At 34.4% G+C, this 17,648-nt stretch overlaps 1 protein-coding gene across 3 annotated transcripts in view; it reads right to left on the bottom strand.

The window, feature by feature from the left end:
- The window catches only part of FAM120C (family with sequence similarity 120C), a 99,318-nt gene that overhangs the window by 24,080 nt on the left and 57,590 nt on the right, over positions 1-17,648 (bottom strand). For all 3 annotated transcript variants that reach the window (XM_011383403.2, XM_011383405.2, XM_023525025.1), the window contains exon 10: positions 10,540-10,789. In XM_011383403.2, the coding sequence (XP_011381705.1) occupies positions 10,540-10,789 (250 nt within the window). The remainder of the gene's footprint in view (positions 1-10,539; positions 10,790-17,648) is intronic.

Below are 17,648 nucleotides of genomic sequence, written 5' to 3'. Positions count from 1 at the left end.
ATAAGTAAGAAAAATATACACCACTTCTTATATTTACCTATGTAATTACCTTTACAGGTGGTCATCATTTATTTATTTGGTGTCATTTCCTTTCATTCGAAAGGACTTCATTTAATACTTATAAGGCAAGCTGGTAGCAATAACCTTTGGTTATCTGGGAATCTAATTCTCTTTCTAGTTTACAGCTTTATTGAGATAAAATTAACACACCATATAATTCATGTATTAAAAGTATATAATTCAAAGGTTTTTAGCATATTCACAGGGTTGTGTAACCATTACCACTATCTAATCCCAGAACATTTAAATCATACCCTCCCCCCCCAAAAAAAACTTTGTATCCATTAGCAATCACTCTATATTCATACCTCCCTTAGGACCCTGGCAACCACAAATCTATGAATTTGCCTATTCTCAACATTTCATATAAATAGAAGCATGTATGTCCTTTTGTGACTGGTGTCTTTCACTTAGCCTAATGTTTTTCAGGGTCCATCCATGCTGTAGCATAAATCAATAGTTAATTCCTTTTTATAGCTGAATAATATTATACGAATATGCCACATTTTGTTAACTTATTCATCATTTGATGGATATTTGACTTGTTTCCACTTTTTGGCTATTATAAATAATAGTATATGAATATTCATGAACATATTTTTTTTTGGTGGATATATATCTTCACTTTGTTCTCACCAGCAGTGTTCCAATTTTTCCACATCCTCACCGACACTTGTCTTTTTGATTATAGCCACTCTAACAGGTGTTTACTGGTATCTCATTGTAGTTTTGATTTGCATTTCCCTAATGATTAGTGATGTTGAGCATCATTTTCTGTGCTTATTGGCCATTTGCATATTTTACTTTCACATTGAAATCAGTCAGATTTGCTTCAGTCTCAAAGAGTGTGCTTATGTAAAAATAAATTAATGCTGGCAGTGAGCTACACTTTTTTTTCTAAATGAGAAATGGGTTAAGTTGTGATCTAATCCAGTTTATCTGCTTTTCTTTTTGTCACTTATGCTTTTGGAATCATATTTAAGAAACCATTGTCTAACCTGAGGTCATGAAGATTTACACCTGTTGTCTTCTAAGCGTTTTATAATGTGAGACTTTACAATTAGGTCTATGATAGATTTTGAGTTAATTTCTATGTATGATGTGAGGTAGAAGTCCAACTTCATTCTTTTTCATGTCGCTGTCTAATCATTCCAGAAGTATTTGTTGCAAAGCCCATCTTTCCCCACTGAATTGTCTTGATACCCTTGTCAAAAATCAATTGACCATAAATGGAAGAGTTTATTTCTGGACAGTCAACTGTATTCCATTAATTTATATGTATATCCTTATGCCAGTACACCACTGTCTTGAGTACACCACTGTCTTAATTACTGTAGCTTTATAGTAAATTCTGAAACTGTGAAGTGTGAATCTACAACTTTGTTCTTTTTTTTCAAAATTGTTTTGGCTACTATGAGTCCCTTGATTTACACATTAATTTTAGTGTCGGCCTGTTAATTTCTGTAAAAAAGCCATCTGGGAATTTGGATTACATCAAATATGTAGATCAATTTGGCGAGTATTGCCATCTTAACAATCTTATGTCTTCTTATACATGAACAAGGGATGTCTTTCCATTTATGTAAATCTTCTTTAACTGTAGTTTTCAATGAAAGAGTCTTATACTTCTTTTGTTAAATCTATACTTAAGTATTTCATTGTTTTTGATGTTATTATAAAAGGAGCTGTTCTCTTTACTTTTGAAATATTGATTACTAGTGTATTAAAATACAGTTGCTATTTGTATATTGATCTTATATCCTGGAATTTTGCCAAATGCATTTACAGGTTCTAATATATGTTTTTTTACCTTTTAAACATTGTGATAAAATATACATAACAAAATTTACCATCTTAACCATTTGTAAGTCTACAGTTTAGTGGTATTAAATACATTCACATTGTTGTGTAGTCATCACCATAATCCATCCTCATAACTTTTTCATTTTATAAAACTGAAACTCTATACTGATCACACAATAATTCCCCATTCTCCCCTCCTCCCAACCCCTGATAACTACCATTATAATTTTGGATTCTATGAATTTGATCTTGTATTAGTCAAATCATACAGTATTCATCTTTTTGTGACTGGCTTGTTGTACTTAGAATAATATCTTCAAGGTTCATCCATGCTGTGGCATATTGCAGAATTTCCCCCCCTTTTTAAAGGCAAAATAATATTCCATTGTATATACATGTCACATTTTGCATATCTATTCCTCCATTGATGGACATTTGGGTTGCTTCCATGTTTTAGCTATTGAGAATAATGCTGCTATAAACATGGGTACACAATTATTTCTTTGAGACTCTGCTTTCAATTCTTTTGGGTATACACCCAGAAGTGGAATAGCTGAATCATATGGCAATTCTATTACTAGTTTTTTGAGAAATAGCCATACTGTTTTCCACAGCAGCTATACCATTTTATATTCTAAACAACAGTGTACAAGGGTTCCAATTTCTCTACAACCTCATCAACATTTGTTATTTTTTGTTTTTTGATAGTAGCCATCCTAATGAGTGTGAGATATTATCTCATTGTAGTTTTTTTTTTAATTGAGTTCATTGGTATATAACAGAAGTTTCAACTTTCTACATTTCTCTAATGATTAGTGATGTTGAACATATTTTCAAGTGCTTATTTGCCATCTGTATATCTTTTTTTTTGGTAGAAATGCCTATTTAAGTCCTTTGCCCATTTTTGAATTGGGTTGTATTTTTCTTGTTGAGTTTTAGAAGTTCTCTACTTATTCTGGATATTAATCCCTTATCAGATATATGATTTGAAAATATTTGCTCCCATTCTGTGGGTGGCTTTTTTACTCTGTGGATAGTTTCTTTTGATGCGCTATTTTTTTTTTTTTTAATTTTCATGAAATCCAATTTGTCTATTTTTTCTCTTGTTACCTGTACCTTTGATGTCATATCCAAGAAATCATTGCCAAATCTAATGTTGCGAAGCTTTTGTCCTATGTTTTCTTCTAAAAGTTGTTTTGTTTCAGGTCTTACGTTTAGGTCTTTAATTCATTTTGAGTTAATTCTTGTATATGGTGTTAGGTAAGAGTCCAACTTCATTCTTTTGCGTGTGGATATCCAGTTGTCCTAGTGCCATTTGCTGAAAAGTGTCCTGTCCCCATCGAATCGTCTTGGGACCCTTGTCAAAAATCATTTAACCATATATGTGAGGATTTATTTCTGAGATTTCTAGTCTATTCCATTGTTTTATATATACGTACTTATGCCAATACTCCACTTTTGATTACTGTAGCTTTGTAGTAAGTTTTGAAATCAGGAAGTGTGAGTCTTCCAGTTTTGTTTTTCTTTTTCAAGACTGTCTTGGTTATTCAGGATCCCTTGAGATTCCATATAAATTTTAGTTTTTCTATTTCTGCCAAAAACATTATTGGGATTTTGATAGAAATTATACTGTATCTGTTGATTGCTTTGAGTAGTACCAACATTTAAACTATATTGTTTTCCAATCCATGAACATAGGATGTGTTTCTATTTACTTATGTCTTCTTTAATTTGTTTAGCAATGTTTTGCAGTTTTCATTATACAAGTGTTTCGTCTCACTGGTGAAATTTATTCCAAAGTATTTTATTCTTTTTGATGCTATTATAAATGAAATTGTTTTTATAATTTCCTTTTCACAGTTTTCATTGTTCGTGTATAGAAAAACAACTGATTTTTGTGTATTCACATTAATCCTGCTATTTTGCTGATTTATTAGTTCTAAAAGCTTTTTTTGTGGAATCTTTAGGGTTTTATACCTAAGATCATATCTTTTATTTCCATGTTGATCTCCTGCATAGTTGTTATATCCATTTTTGAAAGTGAGGTATTTAAATCTCTATTATTGTTGAATTGCCTATTCTCCCTTCGTCTCTGTCAGTATTCATTTCATATATTTTGGGGCCCTTTTGCTAAGTGCATATATTTATAATTATTCTATTTCCGAGATGAATTGACCCTTTTATCATTATAAAATGTCGTTCCTTTGTCTCTAGTAACATTTAATTGTCTTAATGTTTATTTTGTTTGGTATTAGTATAGCCGCTCCAGCAATATTATGGTTGCTGTTTGTATATATATGTATATTTTTCCATCCTTTTACTTTCAAACTATTTGTGTCTTTGAATCAGCAAATATTTGGATTTTTTTTCTTATATAATCTAACAATTTGATTGGCTTTTTAATCTACTCAAATTCTCTATTATTACTGATATGGGAGATTTGCATCTGCCATTTTTTAAATGTCTACTGTGTCATTTGTTACTCTATTCCTTCTTTATTGTCTTCTTTTAAGTGGACATTTTCCAATGTAACATTTTAATTTCTTTAATAATTTTTAAATTATATTTTTAAGTTATTTTCTCTAGAGTTTATACTATACATCTTAACAACATCTACTTCAAGTATATACTAACTTCATTCCAGTGAATATCAAACCTTTATTCTTATATAGCTCCATTTCCTCCACGTTTTTGTGGTATTCTTGCTATATATGTTATGTTACATCTATACAAACCCAAGAATATATTATTATAATTATTACCTTATATAACCATTTCTTTTTAAAAAAGCTGAGAGAAGAAAGGTGAGCAAGTATTTATTTATAGTTTTTGTTGTATTAACCTAATTATTTCTGCTTTACTTCTTGTGAATTTACCATCTGGTGTCATTTTTCTTATTCTGCAATGTATCTTTGTTCTCATATACCTTCTTTTTGCTGATATTGTCAAATGTACTTCTACATATTATAGGCTCAATAATATAATTATACACATCATTTGATGTAATTACTTTTTAAATACCTTTTCAAGAGAAAAAAGAAATATGTAATTATTCTGTCTTTTATAGTTACCTACATAATTACCTTTACTGGTGTTTGTTGAAATATAGATTTGAATTACTATCTATTGTCACTTGCTTTTAGCCTATAGAACTTCCTTTAGTATTTCTTATAAGGCAAGTCTGCAAGCAACACATTCTCAGTTTTTATTTACCTTTGAATGTCTTCAATTCACCTTCATTTTTGAAATATAGTTTACTATATATAAGATTGCCAGTTGAGAGTCTTATATTTCAGTACATTGAATTATATTGTTTCCCTACCTTCTGATGAGAATTTAATCTTTGTGGTTCCCTTGTATGTGATGATTCATTTTTTTCTTACAGCATTCAAGAAGCTCTCTTTGGCTTTGATCATTTTGACTATGATATGTCTGGTGTGGTTCTCTTTGTGTTTATCCTACTTGGAATTCATTGAGCTTATTGAATGTATAGATTAATGTTTTTCATCAAATTTGGGAAGTTTTTAATCATTAAAAAAATTTTTTTTCTATTCATTTATCTCCTTCAGGTACTCCCATTACATGTATATTGGTGCATTTAATGGTACATGCATTTCTCTGAGGATCTGTTGAGTTTTCTTTGTCCTTTTACTTCTCTGCTCTTCAGATCACATAATACCTATTAATCTGTCCTCAAATTTACTAATTCTTTCTTCTGCCAGTTCAAGTCTAATGTTGACCCACTCTAGTAAAATTTTCATATTGCTTTGTTGTACTTTTCAACTCCAGGATACCTACTTGGTTCTTTTTAATACTTTCTCTTTGTTGATATTCTATTTGAGGAGACACTGTCATCATGTCTTCCTTTAATTTTTTTATGTAAGGTATTACTTAGTTCTTTGAGTATATTTAAAATAACTGCTTTGACGTCTTTTCTAAGTTTAACATGTAGGTCCCTTCGAAAGCCTACTTTATTTACTGTGTATGGGTCACACTTTCAGGTTTTTTAGAGTACCTTGAAATTTTTGTTAAAAACTGAATATTTTGGATGCTGTATTATAACAATACTGGATACTGACCCCATACACTCGCCAGCCCAAGGCTGGTTGACGTTGTTTGGTTGGTTGTTCTTTTGTTTAGTGACTTGGCTGTACTAATTCTGTGAAGTCTATTTCCTATTTAGGGTACAGCTTCCAATGTCTCTACTGAGAGTTTCTCCCCTTGTTATATGTTTTAGATGTCACTTCGGGGTCAGCCTAAGCCACTAACTGGTCAAAAGAGACTCCTTAACTTTACCCATGAATCTAGAGTAGGGACCTTGTCCAATTTCATGTTCATTTTCTGGAAAATTGTTGAGATTTGAATGAACCTTTGCTAGAAATGATAGGGCCTTGGTGTATGCCTCTCTACATTCAACAGGGTTGCACCCTACATCTACAAGCCTGACAGTTTCTCATTATCCTTCCCTCCTCATGTTGGCTATAATACATGTAAAGTTTCTGCCTTCCTCAAAATGTATCAGCCTTTCCTAATAGACTCTGATTTCCCTAGGCCAACTAAGAGCTTTACCAATATAAGTTTTAGTCACAACTTCCCTAGCATTACTTTACTTTCTTTTACCTATAGTTGGTAGAAGCAATTGAGGAGTTTAGACTCCACTACTCAATTAGGCCACAGTTCAATGCTCTACCAGTGTTTATCCGACATTTCTGGGCAGTACAGTATTTAGGATAAGTTATTCTTCTTTTAAAGATGAATTTTTAATTTTCAAGCAGATTTTAGTTTAATCTGTAAAACTGCATTATTCTACCATTTTGTCTTTTAAAAAGCATAGGAACTGGGAGCTGGAGAGACTTGGGTTCAAATTCTTGCACCACCCCTTACTAGCTATGCAATCTTTGAACGTTTATTTCCTCATCTATAAATGGAGATAAACAACACTTACTTTTCAACACTATTGTGAGCATTAGTAGTATTGCACACAAAGGGCCAACTTAGCACAGTACCAGGTACATAATATGTAATACTATAAAACCTGTTCTTGAAGATTTTATGAACATTGATTACTGCCTTGTGCTTTAATAACGATCTTATATAGGTTACTGATATATAGAGGGCAGTTACCCTTACACTAAACAACTCCACATGATGTCTCTTCTTTTGGGGTTCTTAAGTCTTTTTAAAAGTAATCTTTATATCTTTTCCCCAGCTCTTAGGCAATAGGCTATCACTTATCTTTGCTGTCACTTGGGCTGGTTCTAGAAATAGCTCTTATTTCCTGAGTCCCCTTCCTTACAATTTGCTGCTTCTGATCTGTTGTACACTGGGTAATCAGATGATCAAATTGTCATAAATGTGTCTAAATTAAGAATAAACAGGTTGAGCAAGAGGCTAATGCGTTTTCTTCAGGGAAGCATATAGAACCTCTTGGACTATTACAGCAAAGTCTTTGTGATAGCTATTATAGCTGTTCATAAGCAATTTTTACTTATTTTCATGTTCCTAGATATGTTAAAAAATAATCAAATAAATGTGAAATTGAGCTACTAGTATACTTTTGAGAAAAAAAGATAAACAAAACATGTAATTCCAGAGTTAATATAAGACAATGCAGGGCTGTGGTCAGGAACATATTAGGAGCTTAGAAAAATGAATCCTATCCATTATTCTTATTGGGAGGACTTCTTAAGTCACCACTTTAATCTCAAGGCAGTTAGAAAATTAACATATATTCAGCATCTCCAATGTGGTAAGGCCTCTGAATTTATTACTTCAATCCTCAAGCGGCTCTGAGAAGAATTATTATACCCATTTATGATGAGGAAATGGATGTTTTAAAGCGTTAAATTGACTTTTCGAAGCTGCAAAGTACCAGAGCCAGAATTCAAATTAAGGCCTATCCAATTTCAAAGTTCACTATTCTATAACCCTCTGGTGACTTGTAGGGACTGACTTCCTTTTTGCACAAAAACTTACTTCCTGAACATCAGCAAATAAACAATGAGAAAGTATAATAGAAAATAGAATACCACCCATAATCGTTCAATATGTATCAAGTACCTAGGAATTAATTTAAAATGCTAAAGAACTCTATGGAAAAAAAATTAACTCTCCTTAGAGGTAAAGAAAGAGACTTGAATAAAGAGAGAGGTAAACTATGATTTTTGGATGGGAAGACTTAACATTATAAAGATGTCAATTCTTCCCAGATTAATATATAAATTCAATTCACTAAAAAAAATGAGAAGATTTTGGGAAAATTAGACTAATTCTAAATTATATTTGGAAGATTAAAGGTTTATGGAGTTCTGGAATAGCTACGAGTCTGAAACAAGAAAAGCAAAGAGTGAAGATTTGCCCTACCTGATATTAAGGCAAATTATAAACCTTAGTAATTGAAACAATGTGATCCTGGTGAGAGATCAAATAGGTAATGGAATAAAATAGAATCCAGGAATGGACTCATGTATATATAGGAACTTGATATATATATAAAAGATGGTAATACAAATCAGTGGGGAAAGAAGAGGTCATTTAATAAATGTAGTTGGGGAAACTGGCTTATTATGTGGAGAAAATAAAATTAGATCCTTTTTACAGGATATACAGAATAAATACCCACTATATTAAAGGTCTGATATGGTGGGGGTGGCTCCATAGTGTAGTGGTTAGCACATCAGCTTTACACACAGAAAGTCCTGGGTTCGTACCCCAGGTGGAGCCACGGACCATACCCTGAGTGCGCCAGGATCCCTGAGCGTGCTGGGGGTGCCAGGCCCCGGGTACACACTGCGAGTGGGTGGGAGGAGATGCCCCATCTTCAGAGATCCAGTTCTTAAGGGGAAACAGCAACATCCATAGGTCAGGAGTGGAAGTAGGGGTGGGGGGAATTAAAGAGGGAGGAAAAAAATATCTGATATGGAAGGCAACATTAAAAAACTATACAAAAATGTAGAAAAATATTTTTGTGATCCAGGGATAGGGAAGAATTTATTAAATAAGATCCCCCAAGCATACGTCATAAAGATGCAATTTGATGGGTGTGATGAAATTAAAATTAAATACTTCTTGGTTAGGGGTACAGTGTACTGATATCTACAATATACTTGGAAATGCATCAAAAAAGGATGGATAAATGGATGGCTAGAGATGGATAGTTATATGGGTTAAAGTAAGTATAGTAAAATATGAATTGTAGAATCTAAGTGGTGGGCATATGAATGTTTACCATACTATTCTTTCAGCTTTTCTGTATGTATGAAATAATAAAAAGTGGGTGAATATTTAACACTTTTCCTCAACAAAGATACTGTACATAAAGTTTTTAAAAACTGTGACTGGCTGAAAAAGATATCTGATACACATACAGATATAGAAAAGATATTCGCTATTTATGTATGTATATACACACATATATCTGGCAAAAAAATTCCGTAATCATCAAGAAAGACAAGTAACCTAAAAGAAAATTTGCAAGATAAATAAATAGGCACTTTGGAGAATGAGAAAAAAAATAGCTAATATGTGTAAAATAGGAGCTCAATGTCATCTGTAGTCAAAGAAATGCAAATAACCTTTTTTGCATTGTTCCGAAGTCTATAAATTAGTACAGATAAAACCTAAAGCAATTTGGCAATTTTTGGTGAAAAACATATATGCATATTTTACAGGATACAGGAATTCTACTCTGAGTATACACTTCAGACAAACTAACAAAGGAACACAAAGAGAGATATTTATGAAGATATTCCCTGTAGCATTGTTTGTAATATCCAAGAACTGAAGAGAACTATCTATCGATCGATAAATAAAATACAGTTGACCATTGAACAACAGAGGGATTAGTGGTGCTGACCATCTGCACAGTTGAAAATCCATGTATAACTTCTGACTTCTCCAAAATTTAACTACTAATAGCCTACTGTTGACCAGAAGCCTTACCAATAACATAAACTGTCGATTAACACATATTTTGTATATGTATTATATACTGTATTCTCACAATAAAGCTAGAGAAAAAATGTTATTAAAAAAATCATAAGAACAAGAAGACACATTTATAGTATTTATTGAAAAAACTCAGCATATAAGCGGACCTGCGCAGTCCAAACCTGTTGTTCAAGGTCAAGAGTACTGATATTATTTGATGGAACGTAATCCAGCAGTCATGAGGAATGAACCATATATGAATATGGATAGAAACTGAAAATCACACTGAGGGAAAAAGTGAGAAACAGAATGAGATGTACAGCACAATATCTTTCATATTAAAGAGAAAAAATCTACACATACCAATGATACTATAGACTGCGCATGGACACACGTATGTCTAAGTAAATGTATGGGAGACGGCTTGGAAGGACACACATCAAATACCCAAGAGTCAATAATGATAGATAGAGAGGAGAAGGGAACTGGATCAGGAATAAAGACTAAAGGGGCAAAAACCAATTATAAAACCAAATATAAAAGAGAGGTCATGCATGAACTTATGATGACAGAAATCACAAGCTGGGGAGACTATCAAAGCAATTAATTTGTTTCTGAAGTCTGAGCTAAATATAAAATAAAACCTCCCCACCAAAACACTATAAAAACACTTGATTAAAAGAAATGTCCAAAAAGAAAAAGAGAAATGAACCCCCCTCACCCCACCCCGCCGGTCACATGGCTTACCGGAGTACACAGCACATGAGCAGCAGGTGGGTGGGGACATTAGCTGGATTGAGCATACTGGGTGTGTCTGACTTCATACAGGCCAGGAAGGCCCGCATCCTTCTGTTCTTGTCCTCAACTGCTTTGCCTAGCCAGAGTTTCTTGAGGTTTGGGCAAGTCCATTCCCGAAATGTCAGTGCAGACACCAGCTCAGGGGTTTGAGGAGACTTCCCCTTATAGGCAGACCACTCTTTAAGAATCACTGAAGGAACTGGAAAACAGAAATTAAGGGAAAACAGGCTCTAGAGAACCTCTGAGCATTTCTGTAGCTGGCCACAATGGGCAGGATCTATCACATTTCAACATCTTTTTAATTTTTTTGCTATAATTTTTATTGTTACCAGTAGTAACAGCTTGAGTAGTAAGCATTTATTATATGTTCAATAGATGTTAAATACTTTGCATATAAATGTAAATCCATTTATTGTGTTGAACAATTCTGAGAGATTAGTAGTATCATAAAATGTAGTGTTCATTTTGCAGATGAAGAAATCAAGGTTCACTGTCATACAGTTCTTAATTACTTTGAAACTCATTTCTTAAAGTAGATATACCAGCCTAGGCAAGAAAAGATGTCCGAGAAAGAATTATGTGACTACCTGGCTTATAACGGACTACATAACACCCCAAAAGACAAAAATTTCACAAAATGCTCAAAAAGCTAATGTGTTTTAGATTTATAAAGGTGTAACAGACAAGGAAAACTTGGCTTCTGTCTACTTCTAGTACACCTCAGGCTCCTGAGCTATAGCCTCTTTTAGCAGCTACTCAATTATCCAAGCTAGAAACCTATAAGTCATCCTAGAATCCTAGATTTTTAGAATATCTCCTACAAATCTGGTTATTCCCAAGGTCTTGCTAATTCTACTTCCTTACATCTGTCCTCTTTTCTTCATCGTAAAAAATCTTGTAGAGATTCAGATCTTATCATCTTTGACCTAACAAGAATTTCCAGAATGTTGTCCCTGCCTTAATCCTTTCTGGTCCCCCTCATACTCAAGCTTCACAATCACTAAAGTGCTCTTTTTAAAAAAACTTTTAGTTTAAAATAATTGTAGATTCATAGGGAGTCACAAAGATAGAAGAGAAAGGTCCTGTGTAACCTTTACCAAGATTTCCCCATGGTTACATCTAAAATAATTATAATAAAATATCAAAGATTGGAAATTGATACTGGTATAATTGTATGTATAGTTCTTTTTTGCTTTTTATTTAATATATTTTTATTTTTCAGTTACAGGTGACGTACAATATATTAGTTTAAGGTGTACAACATAGTGATTAGACATTTATATAACTTACAAAGTGATCGCCCCGATAAATCTAGTGCCCATTTGACACCATAGTTATTACAATATTATTGACTATATTCCTTATACTATACTGTACATCTCCATGACTATTTTGTAACTACCAATTTGTACTTCTTAATCCATTCCTCTTTTTCTTCCATTCCCCCAAACCCCCTCACATTTGGCAACCATCGAATTGTTTTCTGTATCTATGTTTGTTTTGTTTGTTCATTTATTTTGTTCTTTAGATTCCACATGGAATTGCAGTCATATGGCATCTTTCTTTCTCTTTCTGACTTATTCCACCCAGCATAATATCTTCTACCTCCATCCACATTGATGCAAATGGCAAGGTTTCGTTCTTTTTCATGGCTGAGTAATATTTTATTTTATATATGTACCTCCTCTTCTTTATCCATTCATCCATTGATGAACACCGCGGTTGCCTCCATTTCTTGGATATAGTAAATCATGCTGCAATGAACATATGGATACACATGTCCCTTCAAAGTAGTGTTTTGGCTTTCTTTGGATAAATACCCAGAAGTGGGATTATAGGGTCCTTCTTTGTCTCTTGTTATAGCCTTTGTTCTAAAGTCTACTTTAAAAGTCTACTTTGTCTGGTATAAGTATTGCTACTCCAGTTTTTTCTTTCATTTCCATTTTCATGACATATCTTTTTTCATTCCTTTATTTTCAGTCTCTGTGTGTCTTTCGGTCTGAAGTGAGTCACTTGTAGGCAGCATATGTAAGGGTCTTGTTTTCTTATCCATTCAGTCATGCTATCTTTTGGTTGGAGCATTTAATCCACTTACATTTAAAGTAATTGTTGATAGATATGTAGTTATTGCCATTTTATTATTTATTTTTTTTAATCTTTTTTTTTTTTCTTCTTGAAGTTCCTCTACTATTTCTTGTAATACTGGTTTAGTGTTGAAGAACTCCTTTAGCTTTTTCTTGTCTGGGAAATTCTTTATCTGCCCTTCAATTTTAAACAATAGCTTTGCTTTTACATCTTGCTTGAAGGGTCTTGCTTTTTATCACTTGAATATTTCATGCCAATTCCTTCTGGCCTGCAAAGTTTGTGTTGAGAAATCAGCTGACAGTCTTACAGGAGCTTCCTATAGGTAGGTTAACTAACTGCTTTTCTCTTGCTGCTTTTAAAATTCTCTTTGTCTTTAACCTTTGGCATTTCAATTATGATGTGTCTTGGTGAGGGCCTGTTAGGGTTCCTCCTGTTTGGGACTCTCTGCGCTCCCTGGGCATCTATTTCCTTTGTCAGTTTTCTATCATTACTTCTTCAAATAGGTTTTCAATTCCTTGCTCTTTCTTCTCCTTCTGGTATCCCGATGATGCAAATGTTGGTATGCTTGATGTTCTCCCAGAGGTCCCTTAAACTATCCTGTTTTTGGATTCTTTATTTTTACTGTTCTGATTGGTGTTTTCTGCTGCCTTCTTTTCCAGATTGCTGATTCAATCCTCTGCTTCAACTAATCTACTGTTGATTCCCTCTAATATATTATTTATTTGTTATTGCATTCTTCATTTCTGACTGGTTCTTTTATATGATTCTGTCTCCATTTTTGTTTCCTATCTCTTTGTCGAAGTTCTCACTGAAATCAGTGAGAGCACTCTTATAACCATGTTTTGAACTTTGTTATCTGGAAAGTTATTTGTCTCCATTTCATTTAGTTCTTTTCCTGGAGTTTTCTCCTGTTCTTTTATTTGGGACATGTTTCTTTCTCTCTCCATTTTGGCTACCTCCCTGTGTTTGTTTCTAGGTATTAGGTAGGGTTGCTATGTCTCCTGGTCTTAGTAGAGATGGTATGTCCTATGGGGCCCAGTGGTGCGGTCTCCCTGGTCATCTGAGCTGAGTGCTCCAGTTGTATCCCTTCGTGGACTGTGTGTGCCCTCCTGCGGTGGTTGAGCTAGGTTACTATCTGTAAATTAATGGAAGAGATTGACCTTCGGGCTGATTGACTGTGAGAACTGGCCATGACTATAGAGTAAAGGAGATGTTCTACAAGGGCTGACCTGATGGAGGATTTGCTTTAGCAGTGCTCTCGTGCCTGCCTAGTCTGCCCTTTGGGTATGTTGCCCATGGAAGTGCCTGGGTGGTACTCCAGCATGGTCTAAAGCCAGCCACTGGGCCTGCTGGACACTTGGCCTCCTGGAGAGACCACATCTAAAGCCGAGTTCAGGCTGTGCCTGCCCAGGGCCAGCTGACATGAGCCACAAAGCAATCTGCAGATGGCTGCCACCCATGCTAAGACTGGAGATGCCTGGGAGTGGCCAAACCTGGAACGGAGGCTGGCTGTCACTAGTGCCAGTCTTTGGCTGCCAAGCAAGAAGTTTGGGGCATGCCAAGGCCAGATGCTGCTTGTTTGCGGTTTGTAAACCTTTGATAGATTTTAGAAAATTTCACAGCTTAAGCCAAGACAGGCCACTTGTGTGGAAAAAAAACACTGGAAGTGGCTTGAGTGGGCCCACGAGTTGGGTGCAGTGGGGCCTCAAGGAGTCAGCAGGGAGGGGCAAACAGTGTTATCTAGGTTGATGGAGACTCAGATATGACACCCCTCTCTATATGCAGGCTAGATGAGGGGAGGTCTCAACAAAGGAACAGTGGCTTCTGCCAGTACTTCTGTCTAGGAGAAAGCTGCTCCTCCTGCATTTGCACTGAAACCAGACAATTCAGTTTCTCCTGGATGTCCCTGGTGCTTTATAGCCACTGCACCAGTGCTGGAGCTCAGAGAAAGTGAGTTAGTCATGACTGTAAGTCCATGCCTAGGCCCTTTAAGAGGAATGCCTGAAATTTCAGCAGCCCTCTGTCTCACTCAACCACAATCTCAGGTGTTTTTCATAGCCAGAAATTATGGGACTTCTCTTCCTCGCACTGTAACCCTAGGTTGGGGAGCTCATTGTGGGGCTGGAACCCCTCACTCCTCAGGGTTGACCTCCACACCTGAGATATCTCTCCTGATTTTTAACCACACATGAGTGTGGGACCAGCTCATTCTATATTTCCACCCCTCTTATCAGTCTTGTTGTGCCCTCTTCTACATGTCCTTAGTTATAGGGCTTCTGTTCAGCTATACTTCAAGAGATTCTCAATGATGGCTGTTCTATAGTTTAGTTGTAATTTTGATGTGGACATAAAAGGAAGCATGCACAGAGTTTTCTTATTCTGTTATTTTGACGAAATTCATTTGTGTATAGTTCTATGTCGTGCAGAGATTTGTGTATCCACCACCACAATCAAGACACAGAACCATTTCATCACCACAAAGATCTCCTTTGTGCTATCCCTTCTATGGTCACGACCAGTGCTGTCCAGCACCATCCCTAATACCAGGCAATCACTAATCTGTTCTCCAGATCTACAATTTTGTCAATTTGATAATGTTATATAAACAGAATCATATAGAATGCAATCTTTTGAGATTGGCATTTTCATTCAGCATAATGCCCTCAAGATCCATCCATGCTCTTACATGAATTAGTTCATTACTTTTTTGCTAAGTAGTTTTCCATAGTATGGGTATACCAGTTTAACCACTCACCTTTTGAAGGATATTTAGGTTGTTTCCAGTTTTGTACTAATATGAATAAAGCTGCTATAAATATTTGTATACAAGTTCCTGAATGAAAACATCTTCATTTCTCTGGGATAAATGCCCAAAAGTGTAAGAACTGGGTTGTATGATAAGTCTATTTTTAGCTTTGAAAGGAGCCACCGAATTATTTTCCAAAGTGGGTGTACCATTTTACATTCTTACCAGCCATTTATGAGTGATCCAGTTTCTCCACATCCAATCTAGTATGTGGTATTATCACCATTTTCATTTTAGACTTCCTGATATGTATGTAGTAAAACCTCACTGTGGTTTTAATTTGCATTTCTCTAATGGCCAATAATGAACATCTTTTCATATCTTTTTCTTGTCATATGCATATCTTCAGTGAAATGTCTGTGCATGTCTTTTGCTGATTTTCTAAGTGGATTGTTTTTATAGTGTTCAGTTTTCAGAGTTCTTTATATATTTTAGATACCAGTCTAGCTACGTGGTACTTGTTCATCTATGGATGTCCAATTGATCCAGTACCATTTGTTAAAGATTATTCTCCCTCCAATGAAGTGCTTCTATAGCTTTGCCAAAAATCAGTTGGCTGCACTTGTATGGGGCTATTTCTGGGTTCCCTATTCTACTTCATTGATATATGTGCCTATATCACTGCCAATACTACACAATCTTAATTATTATAGCTACATAATAAGTCTTGTAATCAGGTAATTGCCCCCAATTTCAAAAATACTTTACATATTTAGTTCCTTTGTCTCTCCAGGTAAATATTAGAATACTCTTGTCTATATCTACAAATAATCCTTCTGGGATTTGGCTAGGAATTGTGTTAAACCTGTATATCAATTTGGGGAGAACTGACATCTTTACTATGTTGAGTCTTCCAATTCATAGTCATCTATCTCTCTCCATTTATGTAGGTCTTCTTTGATTTCTTTCATCGGCATTTTGTAATTCTCGTCATATAGGTCCTGAACATCTTTTGTTAAATTTATACCTAAGTATTTAATTTCCTTTGGAAAGATTGTAAACGGTATTGCATTTATTTCAGTTCCACATATTCATTGTTAGTATACAGGAATACAATTAATTTCTGTATGTTTATTCTATATTCTACAACTTTGATGAACTCACTTATCACTTCTAGGAGTTTTGTTGTAGATTCCTTGTGATTTTCTACATAGACTGTATGTCATCTGCAATCAGGGACAGTTTTATTTTTTCCTTTCTGATCTGTATGCCTTCTATTTCATTTTCTTGACTTCCTATGCTGACTAGAACTTCCAGTACTATGTTGAAGAGCAGCAGTAAGGGCAGGCATTTTAGCCTTGTTCCTTATTTTAGGAGAAAAATATTCAGTATTTCACCATTAAGTATAACGTTAGCTATAGGGTTTTTGTATACATTCTTTATCAGTTGAAGAAATTCACCCTAGTCCGAGTTTTTTGAGTTTACTTTTTTAACGTGAATGGTTGATGAATTTTGTCAAATGTTTTCTGTACCAATTCAGATGATCATATTATTTTTTCTTCTTTAGCCTGTTTATATGGTGGATTACATTAATTGATTTTTCAAATATTAAACTAGCCTTGTAACCACAGAATAAACCCTACTTGGCCATGGTGTATAATTGTTTTTCTATACTGCTGAATTCTATTGACTAATATTTTGTTAAAAATTTTTGCATCCATATTGATGTGGGATATCAGTCTGAAATGTTTCTATGTACTGTCTTTATTTGGTTTTAGTATCAAGGTAATACTGGCTTCATAGAATGAGCTGGGAAGTGTTCTAATTTCTGAAAAAGATTGTATAGAATTGATGTTAATTCTTTGTTAAACATTTGGTAGAATACTCCAGTAAAACCAATGGAGCTAGATTTCTTTTTTGGGAAGTTTCAAATTAAATTTTATTAATATTTATAGGGCTATTCAAATTATCTATTTCAAATAAGGTGAGTTACAGTAGTTTGTATATTTTGAGAAATTGGTCCATTTTGTCTAAGTTGTCAAATTTATGCATAGAGTTGTTTACAGTATTCCCACATAATCCTTTTGATGTCTACAGGCCCTGTGATATCCCGTCTCATTCTCAATATTAGCAACTTGTGTCTTCTCTATTTCTTTCTTTGCAGTCTTGCTAGAAGTTTGTGAATGTTATTGTTCTTTTCAAAAAACCAAGTTTTTGTTTCATTTAA

The sequence above is a fragment of the Pteropus vampyrus genome, unplaced genomic scaffold (assembly GCF_000151845.1).
Source record: "Pteropus vampyrus isolate Shadow unplaced genomic scaffold, Pvam_2.0 Scaffold518, whole genome shotgun sequence".
In the NCBI taxonomy this organism is placed as follows: domain Eukaryota; kingdom Metazoa; phylum Chordata; class Mammalia; order Chiroptera; family Pteropodidae; genus Pteropus; species Pteropus vampyrus.
This window is presented reverse-complemented; position numbering and strand designations above follow the sequence as displayed.